The sequence below is a fragment of the Podarcis pityusensis genome (genome assembly GCF_964106645.2).
Source record: "Podarcis pityusensis genome assembly, chromosome: 17".
NCBI classification, from domain to species: domain Eukaryota; kingdom Metazoa; phylum Chordata; class Lepidosauria; order Squamata; family Lacertidae; genus Podarcis; species Podarcis pityusensis.
This window is the reverse complement of record NC_138042.1, coordinates 6,831,107-6,851,845: the sequence shown is the minus strand read 5'-3', so window position 1 is coordinate 6,851,845 and position 20,739 is coordinate 6,831,107. Positions and strand designations below refer to the sequence as shown.

The 20,739-nt window shown below is 50.7% G+C and overlaps 2 protein-coding genes across 4 annotated transcripts in view; one reads left to right on the top strand and one right to left on the bottom strand.

Annotated features, from left to right (window-relative positions):
• The window catches only part of SPC24 (SPC24 component of NDC80 kinetochore complex), a 12,461-nt gene extending 12,206 nt beyond the window's left edge, over nt 1-255 (top strand). For all 3 annotated transcript variants that reach the window (XM_080988349.1, XM_080988347.1, XM_080988348.1), the window contains exon 6: nt 13-255. In XM_080988349.1, coding sequence (XP_080844475.1) covers nt 13-119 — 107 coding nt within the window. In that variant the 3' untranslated portion in view covers nt 120-255. The remainder of the gene's footprint in view (nt 1-12) is intronic.
• On the bottom strand, nt 244-20,739 carry KEAP1 (kelch like ECH associated protein 1). The gene is made up of 6 exons (XM_080988087.1): nt 20,351-20,739; nt 9,916-10,570; nt 6,312-6,997; nt 3,585-3,790; nt 2,231-2,407; nt 244-1,461 (listed from the first exon to the last, which is right to left on the bottom strand). Exons 1-6 carry the CDS (start codon nt 20,722-20,724, stop codon nt 1,298-1,300), a joined length of 2,262 nt encoding a protein of 753 aa, XP_080844213.1. The 5' UTR covers nt 20,725-20,739; the 3' UTR covers nt 244-1,297.

Below are 20,739 nucleotides of genomic sequence, written 5' to 3'. Positions count from 1 at the left end.
TTTTGCCTTCAGTTCATTACGGGCCAGACATTGCTCAGCCTATCAATCTTGACAGCAGCCAACACTCCCGCAGCTTCATCTGCGACTACTTGTGGAACCTTGTGAGCACAGCCTGGTGAAGGAGATGTCCCTTGACGTGAATGTACAGTGGCTATACCTATTATAGGTGATCAGTGTTTCTTTCCCTGTTGTAACTTTTGTCAGAGCTGTAAATAGAGAGCAAGAAGAAATAAACTTTCGTACTAATCGCAAAAAGTTGCTTTATTTGTGTGAGAAGTGTAATTTAAAAACCAGTTCATTTCAAGCCAGTAAGTTTGATGGTAAAAACAAAAACAAAACCAATTGATGCAGGAAGCACCCTGGCCAAGCACTTCTCATGGGGTGGCAATAATTCAAAAGCAGCCAGGGCCCACCTGAAGTCTTTTTAGGTCCTGTTCTATGTTCACTTACCTTGCAGAACTATCAGCCACACAAGAGCAAACAGTCTGCCCAGCTTTCTTCCTTTTGCAGCGTTCTGTCAAAATTTACCAGTTTGAATAGGCAGAGAGGGAACTTTAGAAAAATCCAGACTTGAATTTGATGTCAAACTGTCTGTTCAATAAACATTTCAAATAGGCAGGAATGCTCTATTTACAAGGTATTCCCAAGCGTTCCATGCAAAGGAGACCCCCACCCCCAATAATTAGACTATTCCTTGCCAGACCATCACTTGCCAGACATCTGGAAAGAAGGGCACTGTGAACATCAAGCTCTCTTCTGCAATTCTCATAGGCAGGTTCCTTTTTTAGACGATTCCCAATACAGTCATACCTCATGTTACGTTTGCTTCATGATACATTTTTTCAGGTTGCGTCCTGGGGTGACCTGGAAGTACCGGAAAGGCTTACTTCCGGGTTTTGCCGCTCGCGCAGAAGCGCTAAATCGTGCTTCGCGCACAAGCGCCAAATCGCACCGCGCACCTGCACAGATACGGCACTTCAGGTTGCAGGCTTTTCATGTTGCGAACGGGCTTCCAGAACGGATCCCGTTTGCAACCAGAGGTACCACTGTACTAGAATGAGGCAGGGTCAATCGTAAATCACCAGATACACTACCCTGATAAAAGCTCAGAGCAGGGACAGTTCTTCACAGTCACTGCCCCTCATAGGTAGTTCAAATTCAGTTTGAAGTTTTGCTCATCCTTGGCACTTTTCCTTGGTCCTGGCAGAACAGAACTTAGCACTAGGCATGTCTTAATACTGAATCTTCTCCCATTTGTTTTCTTTCCTCCATTTGAAAGGAAGCTCTGCACTCTCTCTTAGCAATGGCAGTTCTCATCACCCTGTTTGCGGCATGGCTCCATGGTGACGGCCACCCCCACCCCACTCCGGCCTGATGTCATGTGGGTCACCTCGGTCCAAGTATCGGTGGTGGGATCATAACATTCAACACTATCCAGGAAGGTGTGACCATCATAGCCACCTGCATGGGGAGAGAGCCAGCAATTAACACACACAAGAAAATAAAGCGACCATGTCCAACTAATCGCTCCCACCATGCCTGTGCATAGGTAAAAAAGTTAAAGGCCCTATGACAGTTAAGTCATAGGCGACTATGGGGTTGTGGTGCTCATCTTGCTTTCAGGCCGAGGGAGCCGGTGTTTGTCCACAGACAGCTTTCTGGGTCATGTGGCCAGCAGGACTAAACCACTTCTGGCACAATGGGACACTGATGGAAGCCAGAGCGCACAGAAACACCATTGACCTTCCCACCGTAGCAGTACCTATCTATCTGCTTGCACTGGCGTGCTTTCAAATTGCTGGGTTGGCAGAAACTGGGACAGAGCAACGGGAGCTCACCCCATTGTGGGGATTTGAACTGCTAACCTTCTGATCGGCAAGCCCAAGAGACTCAGTGGTTTAGACCACAGCGCCAGCAGACTTGTGTTAGTGCAATAGCTGCGACACCCCCATATTGGCTTGGGAGAATCCTGGGAACAGCATAGGGGAGATGATTTCATCAGGTAAGCTGATGGCGCAATCTGTTTAGCCCCACACTGAATTCCTCCCAGTGTCTTTATCCACCATATGGTGGCAGCTCTGACACATATGATCATATTCTCTTTTAAAAATATAGATATGCTAAGGGGGGTGGGGGCAGAAAAGAGCTATGCCAACCCTGCCTTCTGCAGCCTTTTGTCCTTTTGCCACCTCCCTCCCAGCAGAGAGCTACCCTGGCTGGCCAAGCTCACCCAAGACGTAGATCTTGCCCTGGTGCACAGTGACGCCTAGCGCACTCCGGCGGTGGCTCATGGGTGCCGCAAAGGACCAGGTGCCCGCCTCCACATCGTAACGCTCCACGCTGTTGAGCTGTAGTGTGCCATCAAAGCCCCCCATGGCATAAATGCAGTTATTGAGCGCACAAACCCCTGTGGGAGGAAGCAGCCGTGTTAAGACAGACTAGCCTGACCCCGACTCATCCCATCGTATTCAGAGGCCCCACAGATATTTAGTGTCTCGTTTCAAGCAGTACGTGTGAAGTCTTTTGGCCTACCTAATGAAGCATAAGGCACTGTTTCCCAGAGTACCCCCCCCCCCCATTTTTGCATGGCAATCAGCAATAAGGAGACCAAGACCTCACTGACCTATCGCCAGTAGGAGATGGCTGCATTACTATTGCACAGGCCTCTGCACCAGGAGGGCTGGCCCATCAGCAAAACAAATGGGCCTGTGAGTGCCATGCGACTGACTCATCTGCGCTGCAGCTGCACTTCAGCCTCTAGCCTGGGGTGGGGCACCAGATGTTTTTAGACTACAAGGCCCATTGTCCTCAACCATTCACTGTGCTGGCTGGAACCGATGGCAGCTGGAGTCCGGCATCAGCTGGCAGGCCACAGGTTTCTCCACCTGAGCTTTAGCTCATCACTGGGAGCTGCTGCCAGGACCATATAACCTAAAGGACCTACATTGGCTCCCAGTACATTTCCGAGCACACAATTCAAAGTGTTGGTCCTGACCTTGAAAGCCCTAAATGGCCTCAGCCCTATATACTGGATGGAATGTCTCCAACCCCATCGCTCAGGCCAGAAACAGGTCCAGCGAGGGCCTTCTGTGAGGCTACAGGGAAGTAGGCACAGGGCCTTCTCCGTAATGGCACCCTCCCTGTGGAACTCCCTCCCATCAGATGTCAAGGAGATAAAGAACTAAACAACTTTTCAAAGACATCTGAAGGCAGCCCTGCAGAGGGAAGTTTTTGATGTTTGGTTTTGTTTTTAATATTTTGTAGGGAGCTGCTCAGAGTGGCTGGGACAACTCAGTTAGATGGATGGCCTAATAATAATAATAATAATAATAATAATAATAATAATAATAATACCACCATTACTACTAACACTATTGTCAATCTAGGATGCCCATTCAGTACAAGAGCAGTTGGGAAATTCAGAGAGTAAAACCAAATCTGATCCCTCGACCCAGGCAGCACCCACGGCCAGATGAGAGCAAAGGGAGCGCACCTCCAATCTCGGCGCAACCAGCAGAGAAAAGACAGCCTTGGTGAAGGTTCTGGGACACAGGAACCCAATTCCTTTCCATCGCCCCACTTACCTGCTCCACTCCGGATGGTATTCATTGGGGCAATCATCTCCCATGTGTCCCGCTCAGGGTAATAGCACTCCACTGAACTGTGGCGGCAATTGCCATCGAAGCCCCCCACCGCGTACAAGAGACGGTTCAGCACAGCCACCCCGACACCAATGCGACGGGTGAGCATGGGCGCCACTAACTGCCACTCGTCCCGCTCTGGCTCGTACCTGGAGGAAGAGAGGGGAGGAGACGCCTCAGGGCATGTCGACAATGTGTGCGCATGAGCAAGGGGCTCAGGCTAGCACAGAGTTAAGCAACTGCAGGGAGGAGGGCACCAAATCTTGGCTCCTGTATCCAGAGGCGCTTGCGGGAGGGAGGGGCAGCTGCAAAAGACAGGACATGCTTGTGGTCCGTGTTGGGGCACGAGGCCCTGGCCCCCCAGCACTTCCACAAAGCCATCACTCCATAAAACTAGCTGCTGGCCAGGAAAGGCTGCATTTCACACCTGTTCAGCTTCAAATAAGCAGCTGCCACCACCCTCTTGTTCCTAGGGCCTCCTCCAAAAGGTCACAGTCAAACAACAGCAGATGAGCAGAGCCCCTGTGTAGCCAAAAGGTCTCCCCAAAACTCAAGGGAAGATTGTTAACAGTCAGCACAGAACTAGATATCTGGCTTCCATCTGAAGAGAAGATCGAAACCCTCCTGGTTTCAAAGGAGCAAGGAAATAACTGAAAGGCAAATTTCTGTCTCTGGACAATTCACCAGTGGCCTCTCTGCTGACACCACCTCCTTTTTCAGGGGTGTCTGAACAGCCTTAGTCTCTAGAAACCTGCACTCCACACACCGCCACCCCTCCCTCCAGAAAGTTGCAAGGTCCTACTTTAAAAGTCATAGCCAAAGCTAGCTGTGTATCTGGCACCCATGCTCAAAACTTGGGTTTTAGAGCACATTCTGTTTTTTTCTTTTTTGAAAAAGCAAGGATCATTGGCCACGTGACCAACCTGGGTGAGGCACGGTGCAGAAAGAGCGACAGGAAACAAGTGAATTTTGCTCCTGACTCAGAGGGGAACCACCTGCAGCCTGTTTACTGTCCTCTGACCTCCATGCTGTCTGAAATAGGACAATCAAAATGGCCGCTATTTCCTCACTCTTGGGTATCTCATGTCGGTTCCCCGACGCCTCAGATCGAGGGAAGTAGGTTTGCAGGTACTTTCTTCCAGGGGTCAGGGCAGGGTGCCAGGGCTTCCTTTGTGGTTCTTTCAGTTATCAGCAAATTCTGAAGCCAAGCCACTTCCTGCCCCCCCCCAAAAAAATAACCTTCCTGCTGACTTTTCTTCACTTGCAGGCACCTGGGAGAAAAAGAGCACCCAGGCAACCCCGTTGCCTTTGCAATGAGGTCATCAAATTGCCATCAGCTTTGAGTTGTGCATGCTGCTGGCACAGACTGCAGCCTCCTGAGAACCCACAGGCCCTTGCCACCCACCCAGTACCTGTGCAGGGGAGAGTCCCACTGGGTCATGCCAGATGGGCAGACGCCCCAGACCAGCGATGGGGGACCTTCGTACGTCCAGACATTGATGGACTACAATCACCCTCATCCATGACCACTGACTACTGCTGGTTGGGAGTTGGGAGTCCAGCAACATATGAAGGGCCACAGAGCTCCCCATCCCTCCCTAGACTCAGCCCCCTTTCCTGTCTGGGTCATATTCATGGGCGTAGCCAGGATTTTTTTAGGAAGAGGCAGAACTTGGTTGGGGGGCAGAACCAGCGTGATTGGTCAGTTAAGCATTTCTATTGTTTTACTTGATCTAGGGGGGAGAGCTGCCCTCCTCCGGCTGCACCCATGGCTATATTTCCTTAAAGGATAATCTGTAGGGAGCCACATGCCGGGGGGTGGGGTGGGGCCAAACTAGGCGTAAGCAGGGCCTGCACAAAAGGTGGGTCCTTTCTTTTCAACATCACCTTCCCTTTCCCTCCCTCTCCCCACCAGGCTGCCCAAGGAGGAGCAGATCACTCTTGCTAGGGGTCTGAACTGACTGCCTTCCCATTCCTGTAATCTTCTTTCCCTTTCAGCTCCTCCCCATCCCTCCCAAGCGTATCTGTCCCTTTCCAAAAGAGGGGGGGAGAGAAGGTGCCCAATTTAAAGAGCACCAAAGGTAAAGCCACAGCTGCAAAGGAAGAAGCAGGAACACACACACACACACACACAGAGCCCAGCTGTGATTGTTCCTCTGCAGCCTTGGATTTGCTGCTCTGGAGCAAAGCACCGTATTTTTCGCTCAGTAAGATGCACACAACCATAAGACGCACCTAGTCTTAGAGGAGGAGGACAAGAAAAAATATTCTCTCCCTCTCTGCGCAGCGCCCCTTCAGCGAAGCGGCAGGAGAAGCGGAGCCCCTTCCATTTCTCCTCCCGCTTTGCTGAAGGGGCGCTGCACAGAGAGGGAAAGCTGCGCAGCGCCTCTCCAGCGAAGCGAAGCCAGGAGAGCAAGAGGGATCGGTGTGCACCGATCCCTCTTGCTCTCCTGGCTTCAGGGATAGTTGCTCGAAGCCTCCGGAGCGCAGCGGGAGCGCTCCTGCTGCGCTCCGGAGGCTTCACGTTGCTTTCGCTGAAGCCATGGAGCCTGCATTCACTCCATAAGACACACACACATCCCCCCTTACTTTTTAAGAGGGCAAAAGTGCGTCTTATAGAGCGAAAAATACGGTACTCTTGCAGGGTCCTGTTTCGCACCCAGCCCTTACCTCTCCACGCTGTTGTGATGGTTGCTCCCGAAAGAGCCGCCCACCGCGTAGATCATGCCATCAATCACCCCCACACCAATCCGATTACGTGCCACGCTCATAGGAGTGCAAGGAGACCACTGGTTCGTCATGGGGTTATAGCAGTCAATGGCGCTCGAGTCCATGTTGCCATCATGGGAGTTGTTCCTTCCGCCCACCGCGTAGAAGAGTCCGCTCACCACGCAGCTGGCCAGGCCGCTGCGGGGCACCTCCAGGTCAGCCAGTCGAATCCAGGAGCCGTCGCAAGGGTTGTAGGCCTCCAGGTAACTGAGGGACCGGTGGTAGTAGCCGCCCGCCGTGTAGATGAGCTGCCCCACTTTGGGCGCCCGGCAAGACACATCCTTGGTGGGCTTGTGCAGGGTGAGGTCCTGAAAGATCTTGGCCAGATAGTCCTTGCAGCGCGAGTCCGACTTGAGGATCTCGCACTTCTGCAGCTGCATCTGGAGGAAGTGAGGGGTGAGCGAGTGGCAGCGCACGGCCTTGAGCAGCGCCTGGACGTAGAGCCGCCTATTCTCGCAGTCGTACTTCACCCAGTTGATACAGGCGTGGAAGACTTCTGACTCGCAACGCACATTCAGCTCGTCCCTGCTGATCAGCGTCACCAGCTGGCAATGCGACAGGTTGAAGAATTCATCCTGCTTGGAAACCTGCAAGGGGGGGGGGGGCAGAGAGAGACACAGGACATGACAGCAAAACTCTGCAGGAGACGTTTTGCAGATTCGCTAGAGCACTTCAACACACGACACTTTCCTTGACCGCTCTGCAAGGGGGAGCAAAGTGCCTTCTGGTGCTACGGTGAGACCACAATGAGTGGTGCAGGAGAAGACCAAGTTTAGAGCACCCTTCTCTCTCTCCTCTCCACCCCACCCCCAGCCAAATAAAAGAGTTCTGGGGTGGGGTGGTGGGGCATGAGATTTCTGAGGCTCTCAGATGAGCAAGGGTCTGCATGGGAGATTACCGTATTTTTCGCTCCATAAGACGCACTTTTTTCCTCCTAAAAAGTAAGGGGAAATATCTGTGCATCTTATGGATCAAATGCGTGGTCCCTGGAGCCGAATTGCCCAGGGGCGAAAAGCAGATAATGCTTTTTTTTTTTTTTAAAGAAAGAGGGAAGGGGGTGTTGAAATGAAGCTGCTGAGCAGCTGATCCGCTAGCGATTAGGAGGGAGATAAGGCTGTGGGTAAAGGAGGCTGCCAGGGGAAGGGGGGGATGTAAAGAAGCAAACTTGCAAGGAGAGGAGACAGGAAGACTAAAGCAACGAGGAGAGAAATTAGAAGAAAAGAAGGAGCAAAAAACTGCTTCAGCTAAGGAAAAAACTCTAAAGGCAAACAAGAGGGAAGGGGGTGTTGCAATGAAGCCACAGAGCAGCTGATCGGCAAGCGATCAGGAGGGAGATAAGGGACGCTAGCGATAAAGGAGGCTGCCTGGGAGGGGGAGGTAAAAGCACATGGATCCTCAGGATTTTTGCATTGGGTCACCCCAAATTCACCATCAGATCACATAGCATGTCCATGGCTATAGCCTGCACCAAAAAAACCACGCATCCACGGTTTCGTGGGGCCGCAGTGGCGCAAAGACGTGGTTACAAAGCACGGATCCACGTGGATTCTCAGGATTTTTGCATTGGGCTACCCCAACCTACCGTCAAATCACATATCATGTCTGTGGCCACAGAATGAACCACAAAAATCAAACATCCACTGTTTCGTTCAGAATATTTATTTTCTTGTTTTCCTCCTCTAAAATCTAGGTGTGTCTTATGGTCAGGGGCGTATGATGGAGCAAAAAATATGGTATGTTACAAAGCTCCTTGGCTGCTGGCGGTGGTTTTATGGAACTAGCCTTTGTTCCAAGGCCTCTTGATACTGGAGTTGCTAAAAGGACTGCAAGACCATTCCTAGGAAGTGAAGGAGCAGATCCTACCATTACTGACCACTCTGCTGGGCCATCTGCCTGAGATAACTCTTGGAAGGCAATGGTGAAGCTGTTGCAGTCTTTGCTGTATCACTGCTTGAGCTGAGTCACCACGATGGCAATGGGCGCATCAGTACATTTGCCAGCCTCACTTACTGGGTTGGGTGGCTGCTCCCAAGCGCATCAGATGAATGCTGAGGAGTAAATTAGATTCAGCCTGCAAGGAGTAAGACTCCCCCAACTTTTTTAATTTGGTGGGAATTCACTTTCCAAAACCAGGGACCAGGAGGACCATAAGCAGAATCTGAAAAATGTACAGAGACTTTTGGCATACTTTCTTGGATTGTTTACATCTGAGAAACCAGCCCATCTCTGACATGGCTCTTCTTTTATTTGGATTTTAATCAAGTACTTCTTTCACCTTTCAGGTGTGTGAGAGATGGAAAGTTTCTTATATTTGATCCCAGACATAAGAAACCAAGGACCCACATTTCCTGGCTGGCAGCTTAAGTCAGCAACAAATATTTTAACTCCCCAGTCCTTGCGTCTGTTAGAAGGGTTACAAGTTGGGCTGTTGGAAGGTGGTTTCTATCAACTCAGGCCTCATAGTGGAAATGCATATGCTAGAAACAGTAGCATAAATGCTTACACCTATTTAACAACACACTTTTGCGTTATCCTAAGCACAGAGGTGTTCCATCTTCATCACATCTACAAGACCAGTACTACAGAAATGTTTCTGTACAGTCTTTATATTCTTTAAGGTAAAGGTAAAGGGACCCCTGACCATTAGGTCCAGTCGTGGCCGACTCTGGGGTTGCAGCGCTCATCTCGCTTTTTTGGCCGAGGGAGCTGGCGTACAGCTTCCGGGTCATGTGGCCAGCATGACTAAGCCGCTTCTGGCAAACCAGAGCAGCGCATGGAAACACCGTTTACCTTCCCGCCGGAGCGGTACCTATTTATCTCCTTGCGCTTTGACGTGCTTTCGAACTGCTATTTCTCCTTACTTCCCTTTTCTGTTGAGCCAGGCTTTGGCCTCTCAGTTACGAGACCCTGTGGTCACAAACAAGAACATAGTGCAGCCCCACATTTCCACACCAAGGTTGGAAAACAGGCAGAATGCAGGGGTGGCGACAGAGTTCAGCTTCTCACAAGTTTAAGGAGTCTGAAAGGAGACTCCCTAGTGGTGTAGAGCTGGAATATGACAGCGTGGAGGCACTGCTTGGCAAATTTCAAGGGCATGGGGAGTGTTCCTCCATGAAGAGGAGTAGCAGACTACAGTTGTACCTCGGGTTAAGTACTTAATTCGTTCCGGAGGTCTGTTCTTAACCTGAGACTATTCTTAACCTGAAGCACCACTTTAGCTAACGGGGCCTCCTGCTGCCGCCGGGCTGCCAGAGCACGATTTCTGTTCTCATCCTGAAGCAAAGTTCTTAACCCGAGGTACTATTTCTGGATTAGTGGTGTCTGTAAACTGAAGTGTATGTAACCTGAAGCGTATGTAACCTGAGGTACCACTGTACATGACGGGAGCAGCAGCAGCAGCAGTTCTCTCGTGCGACCAGACATTCCCCCACACCCAGACCATTCCACCCTGATGCTGAAACGGCCTGCCCTCCGTGCTCCCCCCCACCTCTGCATGGGCACTCACCTCCCCAAAATTCATGTAGATGTACTCCCGCGCCCGCTGGTGCAGCTCAGTACAGCCAATCTGCTCAGCGAAGTTGGCGATGCCAATGGCATTGCTGGGGTCCAGCTGCTGGGCCAAGAAGGTGCAGCAGGCTTTGACCACGCTGTCGATCTGGTACATGACGGCCCCGTTCATGACGTGCAGGACGCACTTCTCGCCCACCGAGATGGAGGCCGTGTAGGCAAACTCGATGAGCCTCTCCATCACTTTGGGGTGGACGCCCTCGATGGGCACAATCTCCATGCCCTGCTCCCGTAGTCCCATGGTGAACATGGCCTTGAAGACGGGGCTGGAGGAGGCCAGCACTACCTTGTGGGCCTGGAAGTCGGCCGGGGGCATGTTCTTGTACTTGACCCGCAAGGTGACGTCGCAGAGCTGCTGGCTCAAGCGCAGCTGATTCATTATGCTGAAGGCTTGCTTGGTGTGGTCCTCCAGCGTGTAGCTGAAGGTGTGGTTGCCATTGTGCGAGGGAGTCACCTCCGCCTTGCACTCTGGGGAGTACATCACAGTTGCAGCCGCACACTCATCGCACGAAGGAACAGAGGAAGAAGCAGTGGTGGCGCAAGCGGCCAGGCAGCTGTCTACAGGGCCCCTGCAAGCAGCCAGATCTCTGCACCTGCACGAAGGACAGAGAAGCCGAGAGGTCTGGTTAGGTGAGGTGTTGAGCCACAAGGAACATCTCCCCCTTTAGGTTTCCATCCACTTCTGCCTCAGCCCTTTTGGTTTCGGCAAAGGAAAGTCCCAAGTATGAGGAAGCTTTTTCGTTTAGGAAAAATATAGGTGAGTCAAAGAGAGGGTAGGATGATAGAGGAAAGTAGATAAAGAGTTTTTCTCCACCTCATAGAATACTAAAAACCCCAAGAACACCCAATGCAGCTGAATGAAAGGAAAGGAAGCAATTCCTTCACACATTCCTTTTACTTAATGTTTTAATGTGTTGCAAACCACTTTGAGATTTTTTCTTTGAAATATAAAAATGAAATGAAATGAATAATAATAATAAATCCAAAAAAGGCACCTAGACATTCTGTTGTGGTAACCATAACCTAGGTTTAAGGTGTCATTTGGCAATTAGCTTATATATCTGAGTTTCTAACACTGGATTTGAGCGATCGAAAAGCAGCTTCAAAACAAAGATCTCGACACAGGGCACAGGAGTATCTCTCACTCGGAGCTCCATATCCAAAGTCCTCCTTTGACAGAGAAGGACATCCTATGCAGCTCTCATATGATTCTCTCAGATTAGCAAGACATATGGACCCCCTTCCCTTCTCCAGGAGACCCATGCCAGAGGCTAACTGAAGCTCATGCGTACTCCTCGTGCCCTCTAAGGACACCATTCTGAGTGTTTTTTCTCTGTTCTGTCATTCAGTGTTTAATCTCTCACAAATACTAATGTTATTAATACATGGAGGAGAACGTGCTCACGTTAAGAATGCACTCTAGAGCAGTGTTTCCCAACCTTGGGCCTCCAGCTGTTTTCGAACTACAATTCTCATCATCCCTGACCACTGGTCTTGCTAGCTGAGGATTATGGGAGTTGTAGTCCAAAAACAGCTGGAGGCCCAAGGTTGGGGAACACTGCTAGAGGACACAAATGTAAGGGTCCCTGAACAGCCAACCTCAAATTGTGAGTTACCCAGCAGTATAGATATAGCTTCCACACCAAGGCAAACTGTGTGCTGTGCCCCCCCTGCCCCAAATCTTGTCATCTTCATCATCACTTCTTGCTACAGATATAGCTCCCCCCAGTTTCAAAGAGCTTTGCGCGCAGCAAACTTGTAACAGCCTTGTGAGGTGTGCCTTTCTTATTAGCTCAAGATTGCAGAGGGCCGGAGGAGGGGGCGCAGAAACTAAGGCCAAGGGAGGGGGGTTTGGCTACAGTGCTCACATTCAGGTACCTTCATGAATCTGCCATGGGTCCTTGTGCACCAGCAGGACTGGCTGCTGATGCTGGACCTGGGACCCCTGTTCAGGCAACAGACAACCAGTTCTATTATACGCAGTGCCCCCTGACCTCACACAGCTCTGGGGTGCTGTAGTGATATTGGGAAATCTTAGCAGGTTAAAACTTTGGCTCATGCAAGAGAAGAGCATTATGGGAGAGCCAAAGAAGCCATAGAATGCTGGGAATGCATATTTAGGTCTAATCGCAGACTTTCTGTCTTTAAAAGTGTGAACTGGTCATCTCCTTCCTACAGGAAAGAGTTTTTCTAGCTGGTTTGTGGTTCTTGACACCTGGCTGTCTGGGACGCAGATTCAGAGTGAGAGGGTTATCTGGCTAACTCAAAGAATCTGGTTTGTCTTTGGGAATGCTTTAATCTTCAAGGCCTTTTGATAAACAGGATTCAGCTGTCAAGTCTCCTAACAAGCCCTGTTCCTCCATGTAACCATTGGCGAATTGTTAATTAATCTAAGGGACTGATTGGTTCCTAAGTTTTGAATCCACATGGGTTCAAGAGGGATAAAACCTTAGGAAACTAACTTGCAATTCACAGACCCTTTGGCAGCCCACCTCGCCTGGCACACCACCTTGCCATGAGGAGGGCCTGTCCTGATGCCCAGAGGTGCGGAATCAGCCAAGAACTACTTTGAAACTATTATGCTTGCACTTCTGTTCTTGTTGTGAGTATAGTTAGTCATATTAAACAATGTTTTTATTTTCTGTTTGGGATTTGTAAGAGATGTGCCAACTTTTATGTTCTGCATAACCTTTCTTTTTAATAAATTTGGAAAAAGGGTTTTTTTTCTGCCTTTGTCTTTTGTGTCTTTCTGCTGGGGAAGCTGAACTAGTGCGTACTCCACTTAGTCGCCTATCAGAGCCTGTTGGATTTCTGTCTGTGTTACTAAAGTCCGGTAAAGACTGAAGAGTAATCTTTCTCCTTGGGTTACTTTTTGGGACTGTCCTGGAAACAGGGAGGTGGTGGCAGCAAACTACTGTTCTGTTTTGTTTTGAAATAGCTTTCATGTCTCTCTTCCTGCCGGATTTGGAGGACGTGTTGGAGAGGTGGAGAGCGCGCACGAATGCTACAGGTGCTGTCAGGAGTTAAGAAATTGAGATGCATCCATCCACCTCTTCCTCCCTCCAAACTGACTGATTCATTCATTTCCCCTGTGGGAAATAAACAGGGCAGACAACTTGCGGTCCTGCTGCTCCCACTAGATGACGTCACCAGCAGGGCAAGCCCAACGGCAGGCGGGTGCTGCTGGATCTGGCCCCCAATGGCTCACCCAAGGTAGAGGAGTGAGATAACAGGAAGCCAGCTTTCTGTGCCATATTTCGCTTTGAAAGAAACAAGCCCTCCTTCCGCTGCCCAGGCCTGGTTATTTGTGGGGATTTTCTCCCCACGAGTTCTGCAACCTCTGTAGGAAGGAGCCCACATACTCCATTGCCCCATGTGATTAGGAGCAGAATAGAAGGGGAGGGTCTGGCATCGTTGCTGAAACACCTCAGAAGGGACGGATTTCCTACAAGAGAAAAGCAGCTCACTGGAGGAGGAAATTGTGCAAACCGTGTGTAACCCCCTCCCTGCTTCCTTAGCAGAGACAGCGCTGCGTGCAAAATACCGTATTTTTCGCTCTATAAGACGCACCAGACCACAAGACGCACCTAGTTTTTGGAGGAGGAAAACAAGAAAAAATATATTCTGAATCTCAGAAGCCAGAACAGCAACAGGGATTGCTGCGCAGTGAAAGCAACAATCACTCTTGCTCTTCTGGCCTCTGGGATAGCTGTGCACCCTGCATTCGCTCCATAAGACGCACACACATTTCCCCTTACTTTTTAGGAGGGAAAAAGTGAGTCTTATAGAGCAAAAAATACGGTAGATATGCACCAAATGGCGAGAGCAGGCCAATCTCCATTCGTGGCTGGCAACCAATTCTTCATATCTGTGGGGAAAGCAGTATTTTCTCCCTCTGCGAGTTCCCTCAAGCAAAACCAGAGGTTCGTCCACACTTCCATTAGGCATGTGTCCTCTTTCGTCCCACCGCTTCCCCTAGGAAAACCCGCTGTTTACCGATGAATGGAACAAACGTCAATTGGGTTTTCTACGCACTGACGTTTGTTCCAATTCAGCAGTAAAACCATGGGTTTTCTGGGGAAAGCGGTGGGACCAAAAAAACAAAAAACCGTCTTGGGCCTATGTCTAGAAATCATGGGAAAGTGTGGATGAACCCCAGAGAACAAGCAAAAGCTTCCCTTTAACCTGCCGGCCCCCATGCCCTTGATATACTGTCTCCATAATGCCCCTCAGCTGACTGTTTACTAGGCTTTGCCCTGTCTCACCTCCCAGAAGGGAAGAGCCAATAGTTGCTGTTCTCACCAAGAAATGAATGTGGGTGGGGAAAGAGGCAGTTCAGAACGAAGGGGTCAATGTGTGTACTAAACAGAGGGGGGGGTCCTTAGGATGAGCCCCTGCTGTCAGAGGCCTAATGAATACCTCCAGTGCCAGTCCCCGCCCACCCCCAAAACAGGCTGCCTCTAACCTAGAGCCCCCCTTTCTTACACAGAAGTGCTTCCTGTGTGTGGGGAAATGTCACGCTAGAAAAGCAACTTGGGAAAATGGAGACAGATCTCCTCCACTAGCATTTGATGCAGATGCTCAAGGATTTAAAATTTAAATAGTTGTCCAGAGGGCTCCTAATGAAGACACTCACAAATTTGGGCAAGGAGAGAGAGAGAAGCGCCGAAGAAACCTGATGGGAAAAGAGAATCTGGAGCTGCGCATGGCACGGTGCGCCTATGCAGTTTTGCCACATCAAAAGCTGCGTTCCCGTTTCCGCCTGCCCTCCTAGTGACACAGCCAGGCGTCAGGGTCCCCTACAGACAGTTGCGACCTCTCACTCAGCAAGTGTGGCTAGCTGCCTTGGCGGCACACATTCTTGGCTCTCCTCAGTTTCCTGCCCCAGTTTCTCCAGACGCAAGGCCGATTCACCGGCAGGAAATCATTCCTTGAACTTCCCTCAGCCACCCACACCTCACTCCAGGTCAGGGTGGTTCAACATGTGGCCCTCAATTCCTTTTTTGATGGCCCTCAGCAACATCTGACCGCCCCCCTGCTCTCACACTGCCTTCCCAAAGCCTGGCACCCTGCTTAACTGGCAGGGTGAGGGTGGGCGTCAAATTTTGGCCTCGCTTCTCACCTGCCCCTCTGCAACAAGGCAGTGTGCAGCCTTCGGGTTCCATGTCAAAGTACTCTTGTGGCCCACGTGGTACAAAAAGTTGGGCCGCCCTTCTCCAGGTTATCAAGAGGCAGCTCTTAAGCTGGGAAGGCAAAGACCACGAGACCAACATCACCCAGGCTGAGAGGATCAGAAGCACTCTCTGTCCCAACTTAAGCAAACAAAGGGTTGGCCACTTGGGGCATTTTGCAAAGGTGGTGCCTGCAAATCACTCAATCTCTGTGCTGCCCTTCTTGAAAGGAAAGGGCCTACGAAGGGCCCTATGGAGTCACAACCTTATCTTCTGCTTCCTGCTCCATCCACTACAGAGTCACTTGAAGCAAGGGATACAGAATGCCTCAGAAGAGGGCATGAAAAACAGAAACAAGTCAGAAGGGTGGGGCGGGAATGTGCAAAAGGATCTTACTAAGTGCCAGAAAATCTGGTAGAAAGTATGTTGGAGAATAACAAGGCGAGAAGTCCAGGACCGGCAGACACCACCGAAATCCCACACTGTCCTGGGAACTGTGGGAGGAGTTCCTCCACAAGTGGGGCAGGAGAACTCCTGGCTCATAAGGCCCATGAAGCCACCAGACTAAGCTCTTGCTACATTCGATGCAAAACGAGAGCCGTGAAAAAATTCAAAGGCTGCTGAGAAATCTAAAGTTCGTGTGACTCCAAAATCCAAATTTTAAAATTTCCAAAAATAAACACCTGGTTTTGAGAGGAACGCCAGCAATCAACATTTCAGTAGAGTTGCCATAACTGGAAGAGGGAAAAAGAAGACGGCCCAAGCTGCTGCCAGCCTGAGCCAGGGAAAGACGTGCGCAGGGCTGCTGCCATGCTCGCAAGCCTCTTTCCCTGGCTCAGGCTGGCAGCGGCTGTGGCGTGCAGAGGAGTCTGATCCTGAGCTGCACGAGCCAAAATGACACCCACCCCTTGGAAACCTGGACATTTCCTTTAAAATGTAAAAATCCACCTGGATGAGCATGTTGGCCCCCAAAACATTTAGGTCCTAAAAATATACCCTTCAAATGTCAAAAGGCAGAATAAAGAGATGTGACTTCAGTATCCTCTGGAAGCTGTAGTGGAGCTACCAGACACACCTCTGTGGGGAGTTCCAGAATCTCGGGGAATTCACAGAATGGGGTTACTGGGCTGTTCTTGCTTTTATTTTTGTTATGTATTTTGTGTTTTTTATATTGTGATTTTGTGTTGTGAACTGCCCTGAGATCTGCAGGTATACATACAGTTGTATACAGTGGTACCTCTGGTTATGTACTTAACCTGAAAACGTTCTTAACCTGAGGTACCACTTTAGCTAATGGGGCCTTCCGCTGCCGCCGTGCCGCCAGTGTGCGATTTTGGTTCTCATCCTGAGGTAAAGTTCTTAACCTGAGGTACTACTTCCGGGTAAGGGAGTCTGTAACCAGAAGTGTTTGTAAGCCAAGGTGTTTGTATCCCAAGGTACCACTGTATAAATGATGATGATAATGATGAATGATAATAGGAGGTCCTCTCCTAGGCCAGCAGCAACTGCAAACTTCTGAGGGCAGAGGAACTACCAAGAGGGACTGGACCCCTCTGCTAATATATATAAATAACATGAAACATTTGAAACAACAAATAATAGGTATCGGTCAAAATCCTCTGCTGACCTTAAGATCCAAGAGGGTCTGCAGGGAAGATCCTGGACTGTTTAAGGCATTAAACACCAACACAACCACCATGGATTGGGCCCAGAAGCAAATTGTCAACCTATGCAACTTTTTAAAAACAGGAGTTACAGTGGTACCTCGGGATGCAAACGGGATCCGTTCCGGAGCCCCGTTCGCATCCTGAAGCGAACGTAACAAGCGACGGTGAGTCTGCGCGTGTCGCGTTTTGACGCTTCCACGCATACGCGTGACGTCATTTTGAGCGTCTGCGCATGCGGGAGCAGCGAAACCCGGAAGTAATGTGCTCCGTTACTTCCGGGTTGCCACGGAGCGCAACTCGAAAGTGCTCAACCTGAAGCACATTCAACCCGGGGTATGACTGTACATGCGATCTAAATGGAACCCCCACCAATAACCAGACTGCTGAATCCAGTCTAGAGTAGATTCAAGTAATTTGCTTTCTCCTGAAGCTGAACTGCCACTACCTCGCTCAAAAAAAGGGGGGGGGGGTAATTGCCACTGGGTGATGGTTGTTTTAACCCTTCTGGGTTCAGGGGGGTCTGCTTAAGGAGGGGGCTCACCAACGCCTCCTTTCTCTCTAGTGAAGCATCAACCACGCCCAGCCAACCCCCTGCAGCTAGTTTTAAGAAGCGAAGATGACCAAGGGTCAAGGCTGCTATAATCTAAACTGATCAAGCATAGATGAACACAGTGCTCTAGACACCTCCATGGGACTTGGCATCCAAGTCTGTCCAAAACTAAGCAATACTGTCCTTAAAGTGTCTTGCAAGTTGTTACTGCAAACCTCTGAAGGTGTCGGGGTACACTCTCTTGGCCAGGTGACAAAAGCCCATTCACCACTTGGAAAAGCTCTGCCAGAAAACTACCTGCGGGCACATCTCTTGCATCTTTTCAGCCCATCAAATGTGCTTGGAGGGCTCTAAGAAACTGCAGACTATCAAGGCCTCTCAGCATCAGAGGTACAGAAATCACACTGGGCAAGGAAGAGCAGCAGCTACGTAGAAGTAGGGACCCAAATGTTCCCCCAGCCTTACTCTAATTCTGATGGCTTTTGACTCTAGTAAAAATAATGTCAGAGGGGTACTAACTTTTGCAGGCTTATTCACAAAGACACATCACAGCTTCAAACTTTGATTCAGTAATTAAGCAACTAAAGCCTTACTTACTCAGGGCCAGTTTGAATACAGTAAGGCTATGAGTTAAGACCACCTTTTTATGTTTGTTTCTCCTTTGAGGTTCTAACGTATTACCTTGATGAAAGAAGAAAATGGAAGTGTGACAGGTGTTCTTTGCTCTGCGAAAGGAGTGGTTTCTCTTGTTCATTCAGTAAAACAACAGTGCCCTCGATATTTCACAAATGCAACAGTATGGAGGGCTTTGCCTATAAGCAAGTGAGAGACCCAAGGTTTCAGATCTTTTGCTGCTATTAGGAAGGAATGAAAGATGCTCCTATCACAGAGGCCTTAAAAGTCAGGAACTAAGCTGGGCAACTTGGAAGACCGTGGATACCAGTATCTCCCAATGGGGTCTTGCGTGTTCATTTCTTTAGGATTTTACTGTCAGGGGTGGGGAACAATTCAAAGTGTTGGTGCTGACCTTTAAACCCCTAAATGGCCTCGGCCCAGTATACCTGAAGGAGCGTCTCCACCCCAGTCCTTCACTGAAGTCCAGCTCCGAGGGCCTTCTGGCAGTTCCCTTACTGCGAGAAGTGAGGTTACAGGGAACGAGGCGGAAGGCCGCCTCGGTGGTGGCGCCTGCCCTGTGGAACGCCCTCCCATCAGATGTCAAGGAAATAAGCAACTATCCGACTTTTAGAAGACATCTGAAGGCAGCCCTGTTTAGGGAAGTTTTTGATGTTTTATTGTATTTTTAATATTTTGTTGGAGGCCGCCCAGAGTGGCTGGGTAAACCCAGTCAGATAGGTGGGGTATAAATAAAATAATAATAATAATAATAATAATAATAATAATAATATGTGTGGGGAAACAGCCTATAAGTGATTTAAGTAACTATCTTTAACTTTAAGTCAAGTAAAAGGCAGGTACAGTGGTACCTCGGGTTAAGAACTTAATTCGTTCTGGAGGTCCATTCTTAACCTGAAACTGTTCTTAACCTTAAGTACCACTTTAGCTAATGGGGCCTCCCACTGCCGAATGATTTCTGTTCTCATCCTGAAGCAAAGTTCTTAACCCGAGGTACTTTTTCTGGTTTAGCGGAGTCTGTAACCTGAAGCGTCTGTAACCCGAGGTACCACTGTACAGTCATACCTCATGTTATGTTTGCTTCATGATATGTTTTTTCAGGTTGTGTCCCGCGGTGACCCGGAGGTACTGGAAAGGGTTACTTCCGGGTTTCGCCGCTCGCGCATGCGCATAAGGCCAAATTGCGCCATGCACCTGCGCAGATACGGCGCTTCAGGTTGCGGGCTTTTCATGTTGCGAACGGGCCTCCGGAACGGATCCCGTTCGCAACCAGAGGTACCACTGTACTTAGTTTACAAAAAATTCTTATAAAATCCATTGACCACTTTTTCCTTTCAAGCCTCAGTGGGCAGCAAGTGTTGGGGGAGGGGCTTCATTGTGGTTGGCAAAGGCCTACCCCCGTCCTTCTGCCAGGGAACTGCAGCCCAGTGTAAAGTGCACTATGTACACATTCAGCAGTTTCTTCCACATGCCACAAGCCTACTCGAGAGAAAAAACTTAGGTTCGCGTGCCCAGATTTTCCCAATTAATTTCTGAGACACACAAGGGGAGCCTATGCCCCTCCTAGTGCCGGACATGCTGTCTGGGGAGATGGAGTCTGTCGACAACATCTGGAGCTGACCCCTTACAACCCGAGACGCGTATGCCCTGGATGCACCTCCAGGATCCTGCACCCCAAACCAGATCTCTTGATGACATCACCAGGGATCCCGGGCCACGCCCATCACACGGGACTCCCTTCAAAATACTGCCATTCCAGATGGCCCGCTTGAAATCGCTTCCGCAGCCAGTTGTGCCCGACCCTAACTTTCTCCCTTCGCCGCCCCGCCCCCCGCCCCTCCTCCTACAACCCCACGGTCCAAAGAGGCGCCTCCCCATAGCCAGCCACCCTCTCCAGCTCGCCTACCTGCCCCATAACAAAGGCACACAACTCTGGCCAGGGCGCATCTTCCCACCAGGTGCAAAGAGCTAAAACAAAACCCCCTCCCAATTCGACAAAGGCAGAGCCCCCTCCCGCCCCTGCGCTTTCCTCCTCGGGGGCCTGGGAGCCCCCACCCCATATGCGCCCCCCCCCCAGGCTCGCCGCTCACTTTCCGCTGCATCAGGAGGGTGACTCTTGTTGGTGGAAGTTAAGGATAGGGGCCTTCCTGAGCGGAGAGCAGGCGGAAGGCCTCCCCAGCCAGGGCACGGCTCCCCCCGCCAGGACCCAGCTCTGGGGAGCCCGCGGCTCGGGCCTGAGCCCAGCCCCACTCGGGCCCACGCAGGTTGGGGACGGGAAAGGAGAGTCGGAAGCAACAGGCCGCCCTCTGTGCATGTGCAGAAAGCGGCGCGGGGAGCGCGGCGACCACTCACCCGCCCGCGGCTGCCCTCCTCGCCGCCGCCGCCTCCCTCGCCGGCCTCCGCCGCCCGCCCGGGCGCTCCGCTCGCCCTCCATTGCGCACGCCGCCGCCGCCGCCGCCACGGGAGGGAAGGCAGGAGCGCGGAGCGGAGGGAGGAGGCGGAGGAGGAGGAGGAGGAGCGCGGGGCTGTAAGTCAGCATGACTAAGCAAGAGAGGGAAGCGGCCGCCCCGCTTCACAATAAGAGTCCCCCTCCGGCCGGAGCCGCGCAGCTCAGCCCGGCGCGCCTGGATTGGCCGAGGGAGGCGCGCAGGGAGGGCGGAGAATCGGGCCCGGGCAGAGGCGGGAGGGGACACTGGGGGGGGGGGGCGATACAGCAGCTGCTCCATAGCTGTCAACTTTCC

What these genes read in the sequence shown, in the direction of transcription:
- KEAP1 (XM_080988087.1), bottom strand. Translation starts at nt 20,724, where the DNA reads ATGGAGCAGCTGCTGTATCGCCCCCCCCCCCCAGTGTCCCCTCCCGCC. An exon ending in AGGAGGGCAGCCGCGGGCGG is followed by an intron (nt 10,571 to 20,350) that starts GTGAGTGGTCGC and finishes TCCTTCGTGCAG; the next exon opens with GTGCAGAGATCTGGCTGCTT. An exon ending in GGGCAAGATCTACGTCTTGG is followed by an intron (nt 1,462 to 2,230) that starts GTGAGCTTGGCC and finishes CTCCCCATGCAG; the next exon opens with GTGGCTATGATGGTCACACC.